General features: G+C 37.4%; 1 protein-coding gene across 2 annotated transcripts in view; it reads right to left on the bottom strand.

Annotated features, from left to right (window-relative positions):
* The window catches only part of LOC109110776 (tetraspanin-9-like), a 165,390-nt gene that overhangs the window by 66,781 nt on the left and 76,264 nt on the right, over window positions 1-22,345 (bottom strand). The window contains exon 3 of one of the 2 annotated variants that reach the window (XM_042775525.1): window positions 1,978-2,057. In XM_042775525.1, the coding sequence (XP_042631459.1) occupies window positions 1,978-2,040 (63 nt within the window). In that variant the 5' untranslated portion in view covers window positions 2,041-2,057. Of the gene's footprint in view, window positions 1-1,977; window positions 3,121-22,345 lie in introns of those variants that run through there. The other variant, XM_042775524.1, reaches the window with a different exon arrangement.

Raw genomic sequence — 22,345 nt, 5'->3', positions numbered from 1 at the left:
TCAATTCCACTTGGTGTCCCTGGGGAAAATTACCAATAAATTCCCAATAAATAGGCAAAAATGTATGAGTCATTTAGACATGTTGAGTGGTGACTGTTACAGAGTCAGGAACACAGCATGGTATGATCAAGCTCACCACTAAATGCTCTAAACTCTGCTGATGCCATCCAGCTCAAACCAAGCTAATCCTCCTAAGAAAGATGAGCCAGATGGTCACAAGCATCTGCTTATGTTGTCCTGTACAGGAGCCCGATGACATGCCTGAGGTTCCTGCTTCTATTTACCTGGTGCCTCGAGTTACAACCGTAAGCACTGTGAAGAGGCAGCAGGCGGCAGCACCTGGCTCTCTAAAGCGGATGGGGTGACAGGCTTCAATGTTCCACAGAATGGTAACCTTGCGATTCCTGGAGTGCCAAAGCAAGAGGAGTGTGGTTCCAGGGGTGTCATGATACAGAGGCACACTCTCCTATGGAGATCACCAAGCTTCAATCGCCATCACTCTCTGAGGCATGTCGTAACCCTAAATCACACACACGCTGGTAACTACACACGCATAGCTCTGGGACTCTGACTGCGGCACATGTTGGAATGACCTCATGGGACTCAACTCCGGTCGTGTGAAGAATCATTAAAAGAATATTACCACCAGAACATCTAAATTACCCCTCAGCAGGAGCCAGCGCCCAAGTTGTTCTTGCTGCTACTACTAATGCACAGACACTTTCTCCAAACTAATCTTTGTTATTAGACCTTGTTTCAGGGACTTCAAGATCTTGCTGACATTCTGTTGTATCAAAGCTCACAACCTTTGACCATAATCTACCATCTGTTCTCATAGCTACTGAAGGATTTAATGCCCCGGTGGGCTGAGAGAGCCTCTGTGGGGGTGTCACTCTGGGTTTATCTCCGGTGAAAAACAGTAGGATCACACAAGTATAATGACCTCCAGGGAATGACTCTAGTATCTGCCTTTTGACACCTCCACATGTTGTTCTCCCTTGCACACACACCTTTCACACTTTGCCGAGATCAAAACAGGTCTCAGGACTCTTTAGGACAACTTAGCTGGGGTTTACTGAAGTTCTGGGATTCATACTGTATATAAACTCAAATATCTTGTCATAGACAGATGGATGGATGGATGGATGGATGGATGGGCGAAGAACTTTAGACTCCTTACCTTTCATAGTGAGTCAGACATGGCCCAGATATTACTTTCTGAGAGTATGTGTGCGAGGCAAACCTTGTTAGCTTATGCGATTAGCATTTATGCATGAGTGCCTCTGCACAAAAGACACAGCTCAATGTCCTCCATACACTCTCTCCCATCAGATTTTAATCCACTACCTCCATCTTTCTGAGATATGCTTCACAAACAAATGGAATTGACAAAAGCATAGCCTTGAGGTTTGCAAACGGACAAACCATCATAAATCAACAGTTAACCATATAATACTAAAAAAGAATAAAATGCATTGGCAAAATTAAACAGAAACATTATAAATTAAGTTTTCATTGAAGCAATACAAAACTAAATGTGTTTAACTGAATGTTTACGTTTCCCAACAAACTACAGAGTTGTTAAGCGCTATGACTGAATGTGATTAAAGCAAAAACATGGACATGATCCTTATGTAAACATCACAGCATCTCATTAAAGCTAAACCCATTTCGGGAGTGTGGCACCGTTTTCCCAGGGTGCCCCAAGAGACTCAAAGGCAGCCAGAAATAGTAACGAGTGCGTAAATGAGAGCATGGCTAGCCTGACGTAACATAGGGAAAAACACATGACAGGAAAGTCCCAGTACCAGCACGGGTCGCTCTGAGGAGCACGCACCATCTCATACACTTGTTACCATTACTGAGCAAGAAACCAAATTCTGACCAAAGCGACCGGGTGGCCACAAACCTTTAGTACCTCACTACCTGCGGAGGTAGAACAGAGCAGAAGTCAAGGAAATTTAAAGTGTGACTTACCCAGAAGATGAGGTTGAAGACGAACATCGTGTATTTCAGACAGCACAGGCAGCCTCTAGCCATGTTGCACTTCTTGAACTCTAGAAGGAACACAAAGGATAGATCCAGATAAAAGACCACGTATTTGCTGCCTTTAGGAGACTTGTACTTATTGTTGCCTTTGTCGTCGATGGCTGCCCCACTCTGAGCAGAGGTTTGTGCACAGGGGCCAGTGGACCCGTAAAAAGCACCCGCGTTAAAGCCTCGTCCTCCGAACGGCCGTCCGGAGGTGGAGGCTTGGGCAAAGTCTGAGTCGCGGCTGTCCACAGAGGGGCTACGGTGAATGGCGGATTCCTCACTACTTGACTTCTCCATGCTCTAGAATGGAAGGCGCATTCTTTATTTCATTCTCTATCATGTCTCTCAGAATAGCCCTTGAACAGAACCTTGAACTTGCACACTAGTGTTCCAAAAAGTGCTAGTCTTTCTCTTTCACACAAAAGATCAGGATTAAGTCAATCAGACAGTGGCTTTGCAAAATCGCTCTAGTGGATGTGGCAGCTTGCCCTGTACCCTTGCTGTATTATCCAGAAGCGTTACTCCCACGAGCAGGTGTGCATTGAGTGTAAGTGAAGTTTCAGCAGTATTTCTTCACCCTATGCCCCTCGTTACTCCGCTAAGAGGGTCCTAGCCCAAGTAATGTCCGACTTGGTTCAGCTGCTGCTCGATCCCACGCTCCTGCCTGCTGACCTCAGCTCTGCCTTTCCACGAGGAGCTGATGAGTTCCCACAGCCTTCTAACTTCCACCCCTGTTCTCCTCTCAGGATTCTGTGCTCCGTGAGACTCTCTAGAGCTCTCTTTATTTATTTTTTTTATACTCGTTTGCCTGAATCAATCACGCTGCTGTGATTTAACCAGTCTCTGGCAGAGCATGATGTTCCTTGCTCCTCTCCTCCTCTCTCTGTCTGCACTCTCAGTCACTGCTCTGGTGCTGATACGCGCTATTATCAGCAGCCGCATCTAGTGGGCATTCCCTCCCAACCTAACGCTAAGCTCTCACCCCTCTCTCTCTCTCTCTCTCTCTAGCTCTCTGCCTGTACTCCCTTCAGCCCCTCCCCTTCCACTCACACCACCAATTGGGGAAGAGATGCTGGTGCTAGCCCCTCCCCCAGCCAATACAGCAGCTTTAATATGCTTATCATCACTCTGCTTTATGCCTATACAAGTTCAGTGCTCTCAACTTCACTGGCTTGCCAAGGGAGTGTCTGGGAGGGCAATGATGAATTAAAAAAATCATGAGCTGATGGTGGAGGGGGTGCAGGGAGAAGGATATGAGAACAAGCACACGGTTGCACATTTGCCTATAGCATTGGACTGTAAGTATGTTAATAAAACAATGAGCTTTGAGATGCAATATGTGCAAAAATAAGGATCAGAATTTAATAATGTAACCACTTCTAAGTCACCCATAAGTTAATGCATTTACAGGCTGAACAAATATAACGGTGATATTCAGAAATACAGAGTGATGTGAAACCTGTGAGCATATGTGGAGGTTGGTGCGTGACTGGTCTTTACTACTTTAAAACCTTTTATCCACGCTCTCCCGTTGCCATGTAAAGAGCACGGGTTTATTGGCAGTGCATCGGTCTCAGGAATTATAGCACTATTTCAAGCATGGATACTGGATAGGAGCTTGGAGATACTTCAGGCTTTTCAGCAGAATGTAAGGGTTACATCTTTAGTACCTGATGCATGCCGTGCACTCACAGCAAACGTGTTTTATACATACTGTAGACTGTAAATGTGTGTTGTTTCAATTTCCTTTAAAAGAGTTCATACTGAAACTAAAGCAATGTACAAGCTGCAAGTGGACATCTGCTAATTAAAAATGTGATTTACTTGTGAGCAATTACATTTACATTTACATTTAATCATTTAGCAGACACTTTTATCCAAAGCGACTTACAAATGTGGACAATAGAAGCAATCAGACCAACGAGAGAACAACAACAGTATACAAGTGCCACGACAAGTGTCAGTTAGTCTAGCACAGAACCCTTAGCAAGGTTTTTTTTTTTGTTTTCCAAGAATAGGTAAGTGCTAGTATTAGTTGGTCAAGTGCTGGCGAAATTATTATTTTGATTAGCCCAATTTCATATAATTAGCTTACAGGGATCCGGGTTTTAGTCTGACTTTCATGCTGGCACTCTACTATCTATAAATAAAGGCAAGAAGCATAAAAACAAAATAAAACCAAACTAAACTAAACTAAGTTAAATAAAATTAAATTGTGGTGCATACTAAGCTATTACTATTGCTCCTACTTGGGTTAAATATTTTTTTAAGGCTTCACTGGCCTTGAGAATACACAGAGTGATTTTTGGAGCAAGATGGGAAAACTTCAGGATGGGCCACAAAGCAGACGGTGCAAGTGACTTTTGCTCAGGTAAGCACTCAAGTTTTCATCAGAAAATTAGAAATCTAGTTCACTTTGCTGTCACACCTCAGAGACCCTGGACTAAATAGCCAGTAGGCACTAATGAAGCATTTCAAGCTGCAAGTGTGAAACAGTTAATTTGGCTACTTAGATCAGCGAATCAGTCAGCTCTCATTGATCACTGTTTCATCACAATACAGCCTCCAATTTACTGTGACTTTTTCCTGCAGATATCCACTGTGAACCCCTGCATTCAGTAGCATGATTCACAGCTTTAAACGGCCCGTAATCTCAATGATATTGACAGCGCTGTGGAAGGTCATGATTGAAGAATCTGGCTTTATTCAGAGCTGGAAACCCCATGTGGAAAGTTCGAGAATGCAGAGCCCTTCAGGTTGAAGTCATGAGTCTGCTAATGCCTGATTCAATATGGCCTGCGTCAATGCTGGCACGCAGGCTGACGGGCATTCATTTGGCCACCCCTCGGGCCATCTTCTGCTGATTCTGTTCTGTGCAAAGAGAACACGCTCAAGAGCACACGCCGAACTTCCACCCCGAACAAGTTGTTAGTGAAGTTTGAGAAGAAAGGTGGTGACTCAGGGATTGATGAGACTTAAAACTTCAGACATGTATTTGCATGGTACTATAGTGTTTATACATCATTGTTATATTTGTTGTACATAATTTCAAATATACAAATTTACATTTACAGGGGAAAAAAACAAGTCCCAAAATAGGCTCAATTTGCTTGTCTTATTTTTAATTACATCATATTTCATGAAATAAAAACACAAAAAAAAAAAAATTAAAAAAAAAAAAACTAACAAAAAAAAACCTCACATAACAAAAACCTAAAATAACAAAGACCTAAATTATATGGTTTGTTATTTGCTTCTCATTTCTCTATTTCCAAAAGGCAATTGTTCACAAATTTAAACACAAAAAACCAAACAGTTTCCATATTTTAACACAAATTTCCACTATTAAACACAGTTTTTTTTTTGTGTGTGCATGTGTCTCAGACAGCTTCAATTAACACATACACATAAGGGAGATCAAATGTCAAATAAAGAGAACCATGACCAAGAAAAACTGAATTTACACTGTGTTCCACTATGATACAATCATGCAAACCCCATGCCAGTGTAAATCAATGGAGCCTAAATGATAAAACAGAATGATCTCCTCTCAGTAATTCGTTTTTTTGACATTTCACTTCACAAAAGGCCAAACAGTTGGACAAAACAGTGGGGGAAGAAGATACTTCTAAGACCCACTGAGAACCAGTAAAAAAAAACAAGTTCAAAGTCTGCCTAAGTGGATTATTGTAAAGCTACATGCTGGAGTGATTACAAAAGCATAAAAAGAGATCAATACACATGCAAGAACCTTATCTCCATTTGCTTAAATCTTAATTTGTTGCTTTCATAAGCTGAATATCTTTAATTGCGCTGCGGTTTAGATGTGTGCTAGCTTTCCCAAGACATTATCTGAGATATAAAGCCATCTAATTTTGCTGCAAAGAAGATGGAATTGTGTTTAGGTCATCTGTAAAAGCTTTATTTCTGAAATGAGCTCTAAATTGTTGAGAATAGGGCTGTTAAAGACTATGCCTGTTGAGCTTTGGTAAAACAAATTCCTTGGTGCACATAATATCTATAGGCTTTTATACATAGGGCATAATTATAAATTCAATCACAGACAAAACCACAAGGTTTTATCACCCACTGAACTCAAAATGCATTACAGAAAATCCAGATAAACTGGAATAAATCCAGTTCTGGTCAAAACTGATTTAAATATAACGCAGACCAATTTGATATGGTTTAGCATCCACTTCACATACCTACAGCAGATTCCATAAGAATGATAACTTGCGACTGACTGACCTCAGCAGCTGAGAGAAACAGTCCTAAACAAGTTATATTTGAGGAAGATTACAAATAACAGCCAGAGGCATAAATTCATTCAAGGTCAAGAACTTTTTCTTGAACTATACATCACAATCTATTCAGAGAACCCATTTGAAAGCAAAGGCTAAGACCTCAAAAAGATCAATATCTATTTTTTTCTGTTCATCCTCTATATAATTTTAAACAGCAACATGAAAATGCAAAGTGAGCTGTTCCGAGACACAGTTGCTAGTGTGTTGAGTACATACAGTATGCAGGTGTGAAAACAACAAGACCCCCAAATTAGACCCCACACCTCTATGAAGAGAAAGAACTCTCTGAACAAACAAATGACTGTCACACATTTTGTGGCTAATAACAGTTCGTCTCCGAAAAGTCTGGCAATCGGCAAAGCAGCGTCTCGGCAAAGGTTATATTTAGAAATTCACGTTAAATGTCTCTTCTCAAACACACAAGTGAACAATCAGAACTCAATCTTCACTTCTTCACTCAAGTCAAATGTCGATTTTATGTGATATTTGCTGATAAGCCTGGCCTTTTGTGAAGTCTGGATAATTTGTCAGAGCAGACGAGTCGATAACAAGGTTCTAGCTCATTATCTACAGAAATAAGGTGGACAACTGGTAAAAGTGTTTACTAGAGAGGAAAAAAAGAAAAAAAAAACAGATGTTCTTTGTAATGCAGACAATGCTGGTCTGATTATGCTAACAGCAGAAAGGACAATTTCTGCTTTCTTGTGCTAATATTTGATTAGCTTCAATATGTCTTCATATATTAAATATCATAATCAGCATATACTACAATGCACAGCAAATATTTTTTATATATTTGCGTCTCCATTTAAGTCAAAATGACTTGATTTGCAAACCATTTTATTTCTGTCTCAGGGACATTATTTCATAATGTTGCTTAACAGAAAACATTATTTAAACTCGGCACACAGATTTCAGTGGTTAAGGCTCTTTCAATGCAAGTAAATTTGGCCATGCACACCAATGGTTAAAAAACAATTAAAAAAAAAAAATTAAAATTGGTGCTGTAATGTTGAATAAATTGTAATTTTAATGTCGAGAATACTTTTAGAAGTTTGTTTCTTCAACTGTTCTTTATGTAAAAGTAATTTTTAAAATGATATTAAATTTTTATTTATTGTTTTAAATTACCAAAGGTCCAAGTTATTTCCTGCAATAATCCACATGCCATCAATGCTGTCAAAGTGTCCTGTCTTCAGCAAAATCACAACTGAAATCAAACAGTCAAAATCTTGCTGAGTTCTGCTGTGAAACAACAATTAAAGTATATTTTAACTATGTCAGTTTTGTCAGACAATCTTAAACTATACTTCAGATTGTCAGTTCGAAATCAGGTTTACTCCAAACTCTTCAGCAGGCAGCGTGACTCCATGACCTCAGAGCTTTAAGAGCAAATGGAATGGCACTGAGAGACAAACGACAGGGCCGGGCCCCCTGTCACCTCTGCACTGACAAAGCAGCAGACCACACAGGTAGGCAGGGCAAGAGAGAGACAGAACGTGAATGAAAGAACGAGGGAAACATGGACCCGGCAGCTCAATCTCCAGTTTAAACAGCAAAACCGCAGCCCCATCCATCAGCGTAACAGCAGATAAGCGTGTAAGAGAGCGAGAGGACAGAACAACCTAAACAAAGTAGAGCAAACAAACTTCAACCCGACATTAGCATTTACAACTTCAGAGGAAATGCTTGGCCTGCAAAACATAACTATAGTTAAAGTTAAAGTATATGAATTATGTAATAAACAAGATGAAAAAGCCTGAAGCATGTGTAGATTGATGAGCAAAGCATGGCTTTCCACTTTTGGGCAAGAGGGACTTCTCATCCCTTCAAGTCAATGGATCAGGGAGTCAATGCATAATAATAGTGTCTATGAACGAATTATTCACTATTATGAATAATTGCACATGAGAAAACACCCACTCAGTCAAAGACGTTAGTTGTTCATTTATCATCACTGAGTTTAACTGATGTTCACAGAGCGTATTCTGAAAAATGACTTTTTGATGAAAGTGTTACGCACCCTATGACACCAAGACCTGTTGAATGTTGAACACTGCCTACAAACTGTGTACATAAATGGTCAATTAAAACAGCTTTGCTGGTAAAATGTCCAGCCAACTGGTCATTAATACAAAATAAACCCTGACTGTATCACCCAGAAAAGGTTTATTTTGAGATAAAGACCTGCTAGCTGTATATTATCCTGCTAATTATATGCCTGCTTACCACATAAAAACTATATGGACATATGGAGGAGAATTATTAAATTTGAGCTGAAATTATTTTATTATGCAAGAAGAAAGTCACATAAAACTAGAACAGCTATTTTGAAAATTATACAAATTAGTGGGTGTGGAAGCTCATAAGTGTTAAAAATGAAGAGCTCTACAGAGACAACAACCCCGCATGCTAAACAAATCCCACAATGGAGACAACTTACTCTGATTTCAGCGGAGTTTGATGTTAGCATGTTGTTAAGCTAACGTCTCACATTCTTATAAACAAAAATGCATTGCAACCACAAATATTGCATAAAATAACAGATTTTAGATACACCAAATTATTTTAACAATACATCTCAGTGTACATACAATTAATTTCTTAGGGAGCTTCCGAACACTGTCAAAAAATAATGTGCATAAAGTTGAACCTTTATGGGTTAAACGGCTTGTGACTGGGGAAATACTCTCTTTAGCTTATCTACCCCAAATGAGTGTATATTAGCTTGTTTTATGGGTGATTTGTTCCTTCACAATAAAACACCAATTGTTTTCCGGTACCTTCACCGTCTCTGGTGGAATCAGCTGCCAACCTTCTTCTCTGCATTTCTCCTCTGCTCTAATCTAGCTCTCTAATAAATAAGGCATTTTAAACGGCTTTTGATAAAAGCATCTCTTATGTGCATAAATGTAAATATATATAAAGTACAACTGTGTAACACTGAGGGCACTGTCCTTGTGACAAGCTAACTGAAACTTTTTAGGCAGTTTAGACAGCTAACTAGTTCTTGGAACAGAGCAATAACAAAGAACATTCAATCTACTGCTTAAATAATTACTGTTAAAAAGCAGACCATCTCAGACATCCACTTCAAAAAAAGTAGATTACTCGAAGGCTTGTTGTGCACGAATGATGAAATCTGATGGAAACAGCACATATACTTTTCCAGCATGCATTACTATGGATAAAGTCAGATTTGTTCAAAAAATATGCAATGGAACTGTCAAACTGTCAAAAAGTTAGACCTTGCGAAATGGTGAAGATGACCTTCACTCATCAAATTACAACAGGTTCCTGTTCCTGCACCTGCAGCCTAAAATCTGCTCAGCATGGAGCATGCCACTCTGCTTGAGGCATTTTATGGTACAGCTATAATTCATCCATCAAATAACTGCCGGTACGGATACAAGGTTGCTGTCTGCACATTAGCGTGTCATATTCAGCGTCAAAAACACAAACCGGAGGACCACAGCCAGAATAACACTTCCCCCTTCTATAGATAGACATAGTCAGTCATCCGTTACCCCCTAAGATTAGAGGAGAAAGAGAGAGCGGGTTACTTTTATTTTGGGAATCCGAGAGGGGGGCGAGGTGGATAAAAGTGTTGTGGTTTATGGCCAACGCTCCCCACCACGTGTGCATCCCTGGAGAGGGTGACGCCTGCTAGCCGGTCCACTTCACCTTTTCCGAAGAACCTGCAGATGCTGTGGTCACAACTACAACCTATTTCCAGCTCTGCAGCAATGTGATTATACCAATGATCCCTTCCGCCATGGCAAAAGCCTATAAGGGGCAGTATTCCTGTGGCGCCTGCCGGGCAATTCGACACACACTTAATCCTCCTCTGTGTTTCATGGAAACAGCAATAGAAAACACACCAGGAGGTCTGGAGATAGAAGCACACTAACGTCCGTACAGGGACTGGAAACTTTTTGGAAAGTTTTGTAAATGGGGCTTATCAGAAAAGAAGCACTCTTTGGTAACTGCTAACTTCGGCTCAAGGTGAAGTCTAGAAACTTTGGAGGTAGGCATGGTGCCCATTGGCTCCAGCCTCGTCTTTGGTGTTTGTGGGGGCATTTTAACATGCGGTTCAATGGGAGCAGCTGGTCTGATGGAACCGGAGCTGCTGATACAGCTCCTCGAGGTCAAAACCGTTATAACAATACATCACTGCCTCTATAACTGTGGATGCAACACAGCAGGGAAGGCTCGTGGATTACCACTCTTATATCCAAAGCTCTATTATATGGTGCATTTATGTGTATATTCATTAAGCTTACCCAGAATTAGTGTGGATTCATGTTTCTAGGTAAAAGGTAAATATGGATTAGACACAAGATGGCAGATGCTATAGAGAGATTTTCAATCCTATACATAAAGAGGAAGACTTATTTATATCACATCAATACTACTCAGAAAATTCCTTACAATTTAGATGCAAACCAAGAAAACATTTTAAATGCTTTTACCATCCATACACTATCGTTCAAAAGTTTGCTCTTAGTAAAACATTTTTTGAAAGAAATCAATACTTTTACTCAGCAAGGGCACATTAAATTGATCAAAAGATTTATATTCCAAAAGATTTATATTACCAAAATAAATGCTGTTCTTTTAAATTTTCTATTCATCAAAGAATCATGAACAAATGTATCATGGTGTCCACAAAAACATTAACCAGGACTGTTTTCAACTTTGATGATAAATGAAAATGTGTTTCTTGAGCACCGAATTAGCATATTAGAATGATTTCTAAAGAACCATGTGACACTGAAGACTGGAGTAATGATGCTGAAAACGTATAATTATTAAAATGATTACAAATTTAAAGAATTATTAAACATCTTCATGTCACATCTGTTGAAAACAGTGGATTCAGTAAGCTAAGGTTAGTTCACTTTGATGCTTCCTCTATCCGGCAATACAAAAATGTTTATTAATAAAGGGATATCAATGATAATGAAGATGGGACAAAAATAAATGTGCATGTGACAAACAGACAAAACTATGGCTAAAAAAGGCTGTAAAAATAATACTAGCTTGCACACAGCACACTTGCAAAATCAAAAAATGATAAGGGAAAAAATATATAAAAAAATGACACTTTTAAAAGAAAAAAAAAATTCTCCTATCAGCCACTTTAGTTCATATTCAGTCAGTCTGAGCCCTCCAAGAAAAACTGCCACGTAGATAAAAACTGGCCCTCATGTATTTCAAAGAGAAGTGTTTGCTTTCTTGGATTCACTTTATATTATATGCTTCCTATGTTTATAAGAAGTCTTCACTTTGAAAGCCACTCGTTTATTGTGTATATCAGGCTTGTGGGCACAAAGTTAGAGATGCTTCTAGACGCCTCCTGATATCATTATGAAACTATAACACTCACAAATAAGGTTTCAAGTAAAGATGAGAATCACAATGTCTTCTGGGAAATCATCATGTGCACTAGAGCCATCAAACTTCACAAAAACATAATCACCTCATTACACAGCTAATGAAACATCAAATTACTCATTATTTGACCACTTGTAATGATTATTAAGCTATGCTAACCAGGAGGAAATTAGCTTCAGACAAGCGCTGGAGACAATGGTCACTGGTGTCAGGGATGTAAACCCACCAGCTGGCCTACCCAGCACTGCAATATGGCCAGCTCCCTGTAGTCCATGATCTGAGCTCCAAGACCATGGCTCAATCTATGGCAGACGTCCTATGTGGGATCGTCCACTGGTTACTGAGGCCCAACAAAGCTGTTAGTTCTTCACGGGGTCCAAAGAGAGATGCAGATGGCATATAGAGGTGTGCACGACAGTCAGTGGAGCTTAACATCACACCCCAGAAACCTTCAATTCGGATTAGCATCGGTGAGTCCAACCAATGGAGGATTAGAGATTCACTCCAGGGATGAAGCCAAGATGGCCTTACCTTGAATAAACAACTCAAAAACATTCCATATTGAAACCTCCACACTCAAAGTGTGTGCTTTTAAAAGTCTACTTTGAAGAACATCAAGTTCTCGAAAGCTGGTTTTATTGATCATGTAGTAAAAGTAGTAAATATTATCAGAGGTTTAAATGTACTAAAGCGCCACCAAGCAGATACCGCAAATTTAACTTAAAGCTTCCGTTTACCACCATAGTAAACATTTCAATGGAAACAGCAACAGATTCTTCACACCCACCTCCACAATCAGTCTGCAGATGTTAACACAAAAACTATTTATTTGTCACTGATACTAATGAGTGTGTTCTACAAACACGTCAAACTTCTGGTTCGCATGTCAGTGGATAAACAAAAGTGATGACATTGTTAGCAAGTCTATTGACTTTGAGTAATCACTATAAGGAGTTTGGAAACATTACTTGGCTCTCCGTTGACAGTCATTTCTGTAGTCAGATACCCGCGTCTGCATTCAGAAAGGTATTTCAAATTAGTCTCAAGGTATTTAATAATATGGCTGAGGTACAACAGATTATAAACGATGTTACATCTCCAGCATACTGATCACTGTGCGTGGAAATCCAAGACTATGAAATTCCAATATTTGTTTTGCAAAGTTCTTTGTTGGGAAGCTAAACTGCATCTAAAGTCATGCCGCAAATATCACACAGAATGCCCTCATTATTTTTGATTTTCATGTATTTCCAAGTCAGATGTGTTTCAATTACACGTTCATGAGTTAAACTGCCATTATGAATGCAGAAAGCATGGTTCAAAGTCATTTATACAAAATAAAATGTACAGTTGATAAAAAATAGCTTTAAAGTTTGTCAAAAAAACTACTTTAGGCAACTGAATAGGTAACAGGCTTGCACAACTAAACTATAGTTCCTAGATAATTCACCAATTGCTGTACATAATGCACAAGAGTTGTGAACCATTGAGAAATGAATTAATAATTTGTTTTAATAATTTGTACAATTTTTATTTAACTCCTAAATCTGGACAGAATTTGAATTAGCAACAGCAGCAAGTAGCAACAGGATGCAGATTTGAATTTGAATGTAATGAATTAAATTAAATTAAATTAAATTGAATAGAAATTCAAATAACTAACTTAACAAAAGCAATGTTTGTCAAAAGCTTTAAAGGATGTTTTGACTTGTTTTGTAATGTTTTAAAAAGCTTTGAAATAAAGGGTTATAGGCATGATAGTTAGCTAACGATAGAACGATAGATAGACAAAAATTCCAACTCAAGAACTAAAAGGAAGACAATTAACTACTACTGAAAAGTTTTCTGGGTAACAGTAAGGGAACACATATTCACTATTAACTAAGAGTTTTCCCTCAATAAACTCCTAATTTGATGTTTATTAATAGTTAGTAAAGTAGTTGTTAAGTTTAGGTATTGGGTCCGGTTAAGGGATCTAGAACATGGTCATGCAGAATAACACATTAATATCTGCCTAATAAGTACTAATATGCTAGATGGTCAATATGTGCCTAATAAGTACTAATATGCTAATATGCTAACAGGCAATATGCTAGTTATATGCATGCTAATAAGCAACTAGTTAATAGTGAGAATTGGATTGTACCACTTCCTGAGTCTGTTGGGAATTATGAAACTGCCAGATACATTCATTCTCTTCTAAAATCATTTGAATACTTTACATCACAATTTCTGAAATTCTTCAGAAGAAAATTCCCAAGAGGACTTGGAGGCAGCGTTAGAAACACAGGCAAAACCAAGCAGCTGCAAGCCAATCTGCAGACACCTGCTGACGGCTGAAATACATTAGAAAGGCCAACTGTACATATAATATCTTCTGCATACGTTGACACCATCATCCTATATCTTGAGCAACAGTGATCTAGATGAGGTCTGACAGATCACTTCAAACTTCAGAGATGTGTGCACAAGGAAAAATATTCAAGCTTTCTTTGCCATGATACCGTCATTTTTAAATCACTTTCTAGAGGCGCAAATCCTCACTTATGATTTATAGGCAAAGTAGGCTATAACATCCCTGCAACCCACTGGCTACAGATCACAATATCTGCCTCCAATGTGTAAAAATCATCATCTGTGTCATGAAAAATTAAGCCATTTAGGAGGAAAAAGTGTGTTTCAGTCTGTTCGTCTGTTTTTGATTGTTAGACTCATAGCTGGAAGTTTAATTTCACACAGGTGATCTTTTGCTAGAAAATCTGGGGCTTAACCAACAGACCCTCAAGTTAAGTAACATCAGGCATTTTTTTTTTTTTTTTTCTTCACATTCTGAGATGAACACCCTATATGTGAGAGCTTATGTGTGTGGATCAGGTAAAAATCTGCTCTCTTTAGGTTGAGAGTTACACTGCACTCTTATAAAAGTGTCTAGTACTGACCCTGCTGCAATGAGCTTGTGTGTTTTTGTTATTTAAACCTCTGCTTAATGGGTGTGTGTGTGTGTGTGTGTGTGTGTGTGTGTGTGTTATATTGCTGTATGCAAGGGCTGGGTGACATAATGAATATTTACAATGTATTCAAAGTTATATTGTTACGAATACAAAATGTACATTGTGACACTGCAACTATGCACTTTTTATGCCCATTACATTTCCTAATGCATGGCAGTAGAGTAGGTTTGTGGCCATCTTACAATTCATGCTTATTAGAGCATAAAACATTTTTAATGGCATTTGTTTATTTAAACCTCATGATCAAAATTGCACAAAATGTAAATATTTGATTCGTTTCTTAAAATGAGTGCTTTTGGACCATCCTATTGCATGATTTGGTATTTTGGAACATCAATGAATAATACGATACGATACGATACGATACAATACAATACAATGAATAATTATGCCATTCTGACTGCAATAACTAAAAATATTGAGATACAGCCATTTTCAGGCTAAAGACACAGTATAACTTAACATAAGCCCTGGTGACCCACTGAGCGGAGATATAGCTGCAAGCATCAGGTTCAATCCCAGCTTCCTCACCATTAGAAACCAGATACAGGGTTGTGCTCTCAACCAGCCCACAGAGGTGCTGTATTTTTAATGCCCTCCAAATCCTCCACCCACAGTGACCTTCGATAGAATGAAAACATCTCCATCTAATCTCCACTGCTCCACATTAAGAAAACATGGGGCTTGTTTACACACAAGTACATCTCTAACGAGTTGCTCTAGGCCTGAAATATTACAATTTGCAGTAAACATAGTCTAAAATTGCTCAACCATTTGTTTTTATGGAGAACTGCAGTGTATTAGAGTACATGGCTATTAGTAGTTTATAAAAGATACCTCACAACTAATCAAGAGTGTGTGAGTGTGTGTGGGTTCACTTAGCTGTACTTCAAGGGCAAAACTGACCTAAAAACAGTTTATTATTATTATTTTTTTTAAATATAAAGATGCAAAAAGTTTTACATTAAAAGTAATTATAAGTGTACTAGTATTTAATTTTTTTTTAAATCTTAAGAAATTAAATGTATTTTTGTACATATAAATTGCAACAGATGTGTCATTTAGATAAATAGTAAGTGTGTGTGTGTGTGTGTGTGTGTGTGTGTGTGTGTGTGTGTGTGTGTGTGTGTGTGTGCGCGCACTTACAGTATGTCCTATAGGAAATCTGTAATCTGAAGACTTTGATTACCTTTTTATTTATGAGAACACCTAGCTGTGTGAGGTGATTTAGGAAAAGTGCTGCATGAATTTCATGATTTATAGTTTCTTTAGCTTCTGCATGACCTTAAAAATGTACCCTAGAACACCGACAGAAGCATAAAACAAAATTCAAGGGGATAAAATACATATGTTGATTCATCATCTGTGAATGAAAAGGACGTGACAGAACTGCATTCCAACATTTCAAGGCCCTCTTGACTTTAGAGGTCTGTCTTTTTAATGTTCAATTTTAAAGCCATTTTGCGATGCTAATTACGCCAAAACGTCCATTGTTCAAGGTGATGTGTCACCCAAGGTGAAGTGCCCATAATTTTTCATTTCAAACTCTCATGGTATGACACAAGGAGCTTCATAATTACTTCTCCCAAAAAGGCCAGGACTGAGTCACAAACTTAAGTTTTTTTTTTAGTGACATGATGTGGATTTGTATGTGAATAAAATACCGCAGACAGTTGGAAACAAAAGCAAAAGTAAAAACCGAAGAGGACTTAAAGGTCAAGCTGAAGAAGCTGCATCTATGATGATGCCTGATGTCTGCACTCCTTCATACTCACAGCAGCGTTTTGCGTCTTTCCACCTCAAGTCATATTTCATGGTGCTCCAACAAAATCAGCAAGGCCACGGAGTGCGGAACACACCTTGATTGAATTCTCTTTAAAGTCTGCTGACAGCGTAGAAAGAGAACAAGGGAAAGAGGATGAGAGTGAGGAAGAAAAAATCCACTGAGAAACCAATAGAGGAGTAACACTAAATACAGGAAATACTGCCGAATCTGTGAACCAAGTAATTGTGTTTCACAACACGTTGAAACAGATGATCAATCAGTGGGAGACCCCCAGAACTGTGACATTAATCTCAAGCGAGAGTTTCGAAAATATTTACAAGGAGAACAAAGTGTAATTTGCACTTATTGATGAATCGTCCCTCCCCCAACGAGCAAACTTGACATTCCCTAGAGCTCCATGACTCATTTCTGTCACTAAATGGATTGTTTACTCATTTCTGAAGTGTGTCACACATGGGTTTTGGGTATTTTCCTTAACATAAAAATAGTTCTATATTTTAAAAAGTTCCCAAGATATCTGAAATAATATGCACAAAAGCAACTAAGTAACTAGAATTTTCTATCTAACAGAAAAAGGCAAAACACCAAGGAATTGTCTTCTCCTAAGCAGAAATGATATTAATTGTAGAGAAAGAGACTTGTCCTGAAGTTTCCCGATTTTATCACTGAGAGAAAGAAAGAAAAAGTAATCTCACATCCTCTGGAGTTTACCAGAACTTTCTCAACAATGGATCAAACTGTACTTGAATTAACCAAAACACCAATATGTGCAATTAAACGTCAACAACTTCAATTTGAATTCTCTTCAAAGAACAATGATCCACAATGATCCACATTCATTTTATAGCTCTACAACTCTTGCACGCTACACTGTGCATCAACATCCTTCTGTCTTGTATGCCTATTTTTGTTGTTTGTGTCTATTGACGTTCTAAAGTATTATTAAGAGAATTAAGATTTAAAAAATCTGATATTTATAACATGCATGAGAATCATAACAAATTCTTGAACTTTAAAGAATGACCTCTGAGTGATAAAAAAATTCCTCTAGAGATTTCAAGAAGAAAAGAAAGCTGTCTATCGTCATTTCTTATAATTACTGGAAATTACGGGAAACATCTCAAATCTGATACCTACATTTTTCTGAGAATCACAAAAGTCTCACGCTATGAAAGAACAGCTTCTATGCAACTTCTAATCCAGAAACATTATATAAAAAAATATTGTTTGTTAAAAAGTATTAATAGTATTACAATTATTAGGCTTTAAATATTTTACTTTTACCCTACTTAAAAATAAAAAAGCAAACCACAGCAAGAAATCCCCCATGCTTATCAAATGTAAAAGTGCCATTTGTGTTTGTTTTAACCTCTCTAAGAATTTTCTGAAAAAAAACATGCACAATTGTTTAATCATGTTTCATTTTTTTTTTTTCACTGGAGAATCACCATGAAGTCTCCTGAGCTTTGAAAAAGCAACTTCTGAGCAATTAAACCATCCCCTGGGATTTCAGGAAGATTCCTCAAAACAGGTTCCTTCCCCAAAACAAACCTTGACGTGTGAACAAGACATCTTTCACGAAGCTTCTCACCAGCGCAGTGACAATTAAACCTGACAAAAAATGACAAATGAAAGGCAAGTGTAGCAATTCTGCCCAACAACTGTACACTGTGACATCAAGCTAAGCTTACAATGAAAAGAAAGATGACACGGTGCAGTTTGACATCAAACTAAGCAGAGACGTGGAGGGGTCAGGAACGCTGTTCTGCTCTCTAGGTGATGAGAGAGATGAGGGTGAGTTCTCACACTGCTGGAGCGAGCACAACCCCCAAAATCTCACATTAAGGCAGTGATTTATTGGCTTTGTCAAGAGCAGCTGTTGCAGGGAGACAATAGGGCTCATAGGAGCTTACATAGAGGAAGGAGGCTTTCAGCATGTAATAAGACAAGGATCACACCTTCTACATTACCATCTACCTCAGGGCTTTGACCCAGACTAGAGCATCTTTTCTGGGAGAGGATGGCCATGGTGTGCCTCCAGATGCTTTGAAGGAAAGGTTCAAGATGGCCATGGATAACGCTGACATAGCCACATTTTTCATTTCAGTGCTGTTAACTGAAACTAAAACTATTACTGCTTTCATTAAATGAAATAAAACTGAAATAAAATAAAATATTAAGGGCCAGACTTACTAACAGCTTGAACCAGCGCAAACCGTCTTTTGATGTTAAAAAAGTACTGTCAGGATTTACTAAAGACGCGTAGAGAAATATTAGTGCTGAAAAGGTGTGGACAGATTTTTGTGCCTGACCTTATTGAATATGCATATGCCATTATTTAACACTCCAAATAAGCATTTCTTAAAGCAGACGCTAATTTGCGCTGCTCTTGGTAGATTGTGTTGGTCATTATTTAAACATTATTTAAATGATCTGGCTGCGTCTGTGTTCTTTAATTTGCGCATTGTAAGAAATTTCCACTCACATTAGCGTTTTTTTGGAATTGCGCTCTCTCACTAATTTGCCCTGTTTAGTAAATCTGGACCTATATGAAAAAAAATAAAATAATTAATAATAATTTAAATGAACATTAGAAATGTTGCCTTGGAAATAAAATAAGTTTAAGAACTAAAATAACTAAAAATAAAATGAACTAAAAATAAATAAGATAAATATAAATATTTAAAATAAAATAAATAAAGATAAGAAAAAGTAGATACAAATAGTAAAATAGAAACAAAAAATAAAAAGAAAACAGATTAAGAAGTTATTTTAAAGTTAATTTTAAAATAGGAACATATACTGCAATAATATATGAACACTCAAAATCACAATATTCCACTTCACTGTTTATTATGAAAACCAACAAGCAACTAACAGTTCAGTTTGTTTTTGCAAGCTGCGAGGAAGGGTTTGGTTTATCTGAAAGAACTGATACCACAATAATAGACAGCTGTGGGAGGCAGGGTATCATTCAAAATAAATGAACAGCAATACTGATCCTTGACACGCTGCACAGAAAATAGAATAACTGATTATTTAACATTCATAAAGCAAAATATTTGTGCCCTTGGACTAGTTTACCTACTGCTTTGTGCCTCAAAACTTTTTTTTTTAAATGTCTTTAACCTTGGAAACTTTGGCAAATCCGATGATTGCCTCTTCTTTAGACCTTAATACTCTATCAGCCAGTACCTTGTAAACATGAAGTTGCATAAAGCCACACCAGAAACCGCAGTTACAGCCAGATCATGTATATTTTGTGTGCAATATGTATCAGGCAGGTGGTTAACAAACTGTGGGAGGTCTAAGGGTGTGCCATCTGAGACTAGAATAGAGGGAGTGGGGGGAAAAAAGGAAGAAGTCTGAGAATGGGAGACGGAATGTGTGACAGGGAGCCAATCGTGACATGAGCATCCTGGCAAAGAACCTGGTCTCTGAGCGATTTAAGAAGCAGGAGCGGCAGATATACACATACGTCAAACAGAACTGTGAGTCAGTAGGTTATGGTCAAATGCATCCAAGACGATGCAGCAGCAGCTGCAATGATGCTGTATACAAGTGCTGAGAGACATTGGAGCCTCTGCCATATTGCCAGGGCTGTGCCTCTGGGAAAACAAAGGAGATGGAAACTCTGTGCTCATGTTACTGCTTAATTGTTTGTTGGATAAACAGGGCACAGTGCTGTGCAGTATGCTGTGTGTTTACTTTAGTAAGGGCACCCCATTTTGAGGTCTCAGAGGTCCCGAGATGAACAGAAGAGATGGCTGTTGACTTAATTTAGCCAGACTGAATGCTCAACAATAGATGTTGTTGTTTAAAAGTACATATGGGTGTCTCTTCAACCTTGAGTGTGTCCCAGGGTGTGAGCTTGATTCAACTAACAGTTTTTTTGTAGGTAACCCATGAAGGTCATATTAAATTGGCCTTGAAATGTTTTTTATTAATTCATTAATTTATTTGGCTGCTAGTTTTGTAAATTATGTAAACTTTCAATCTTAAACTATGAAAAACCATTGTTAAAACAGAAATTGTGTCTATCATAAAACTATTATAATATAAACAATGAGTAAATATATAAGATTTCTTTATTATTCTTTTTTTAAGATATGATACTTAAATCACTAGCTGTGAAAATAGCCTTGACGATATAGAGGGAGTTCATTTTCTAAAAGTCCACAAAGCCAATAGTTGAAAGACTGATATACAAAACAAAAACAAGTTCAGAAGAGGCTCTCTACATGGCACTGCTTACAGGATAATGGCTCTGTTTCTCAAGAAGTTCCTCAATCTTGATTTCAGTCACACTGAGCAGAAGGGTGCTGTCCAGAGGAAGAGCATCTGAATATTTTCAAGTCACTGAGAAAACCAAGCTGTCATTTCTCCGTCTGACATCTACAGTATTCATGAGGCCCCTGTGGTGACACACACAGAGTGGCTGAGAGATTATGGCAGTCTTCAATGTCTTCTCCACTTTATATTCAAATACATCCCAGCATTTTTCGTGCTCAACCCTAGAAGACACCAAGACGTCTACAGACAGCAAAGCAAAGTGACAAGGAAGGCATACAAATGGGGGGGGGGGGGGCTGGGGGTGCAAAAAGGGACTAAGAGAGTCAGAGCAATGGCACTTTATTTAGTACAAAAGACAGACAGAAAAATATCTCTCAGAATGCAATTCCGATTTTACTCTCATTAATAATAATAATAATAAAAAGATTAGATTAGAATAAAAATTCATTCTAATTCTGCCACAACCCTGCTAAAGTGCTAATATCTTTAAATAGTTTTGAACGTACACTACAACTTCAAAGTTATGGGTCAGTTTATATATAGTGGTAATATACACTTTAAGGACCAATTCTCGCTATTAAGTAGTTGCTTATTAGCATGCATATTACTAGCATACTGGCTGTTTATTAGTACTTATAAAGCACATATTAATGCCTTATTCTGCATTCCAAACAAAATAACATATGTGTGTGTGCATGTGTTTATAGAAATATTATTTAATTATTTATATATTTATAAAATAAAATTATAAAATTAATAATAATGAAATAAATATTTATATAAAATTCTAAAGTGTCATAAAATAAGGCTATGTATAAATATATAATAATATATAATGAAATAATATATATTATACATATACATAGTAAATTGCATAGTTTTTATAAATTCAGCATTTAATTGACAGCGAAAATATTTCATAATGTTAATAAAAGAAATTAAGATTTTAAAAAAAAAAAAAGTTTTTATTCAAAAAAATTGACAGCGAATATATTTCATATATATATATAGATTTATATTAATATATATATATATATATATATATATATATATATTATATATATATATATATATATAAAAATCCTCAGGGGGGGAAAAAAATCATGGTTTCCACAAAAATATTAAGAAGAACAACTGTTTAACATTGAAAATAACAAGTAAGATTTTCTTCTTGAGCAGCAAATCAGCATATTAGATTGATTTCTGAAGGAAAACTGGAGTAATAGCTGTTAAAAATTCATCATTGCATCACAGAAATAAATAATATTTCAAAATTTATTAAAATATAAAACATTTATTTTAAATTGCTAAAATATTCCAATATATTAGTGTTTTTTCTGTATTTTTGATCAAATAATGCTTATATGAGCATAAAATACTACTTTCAACAACAAAAAAAATAAAGAAAACTTCTTGCTAACTCTCCAACCTATGCGATTGTTAGGATGTTCCGGTTGTTGGTTACTTGCTTGGCCTCCATTAAGTCTCTACAGTTGTTTGTTCGGAAAAATCATTAG

This window comes from Cyprinus carpio, chromosome A18 (assembly GCF_018340385.1).
Source record: "Cyprinus carpio isolate SPL01 chromosome A18, ASM1834038v1, whole genome shotgun sequence".
In the NCBI taxonomy this organism is placed as follows: Eukaryota; Metazoa; Chordata; class Actinopteri; order Cypriniformes; family Cyprinidae; genus Cyprinus; species Cyprinus carpio.
Note: the sequence above shows the minus strand (reverse complement) of the source record. Positions and strands in the feature narration are given on the sequence as shown.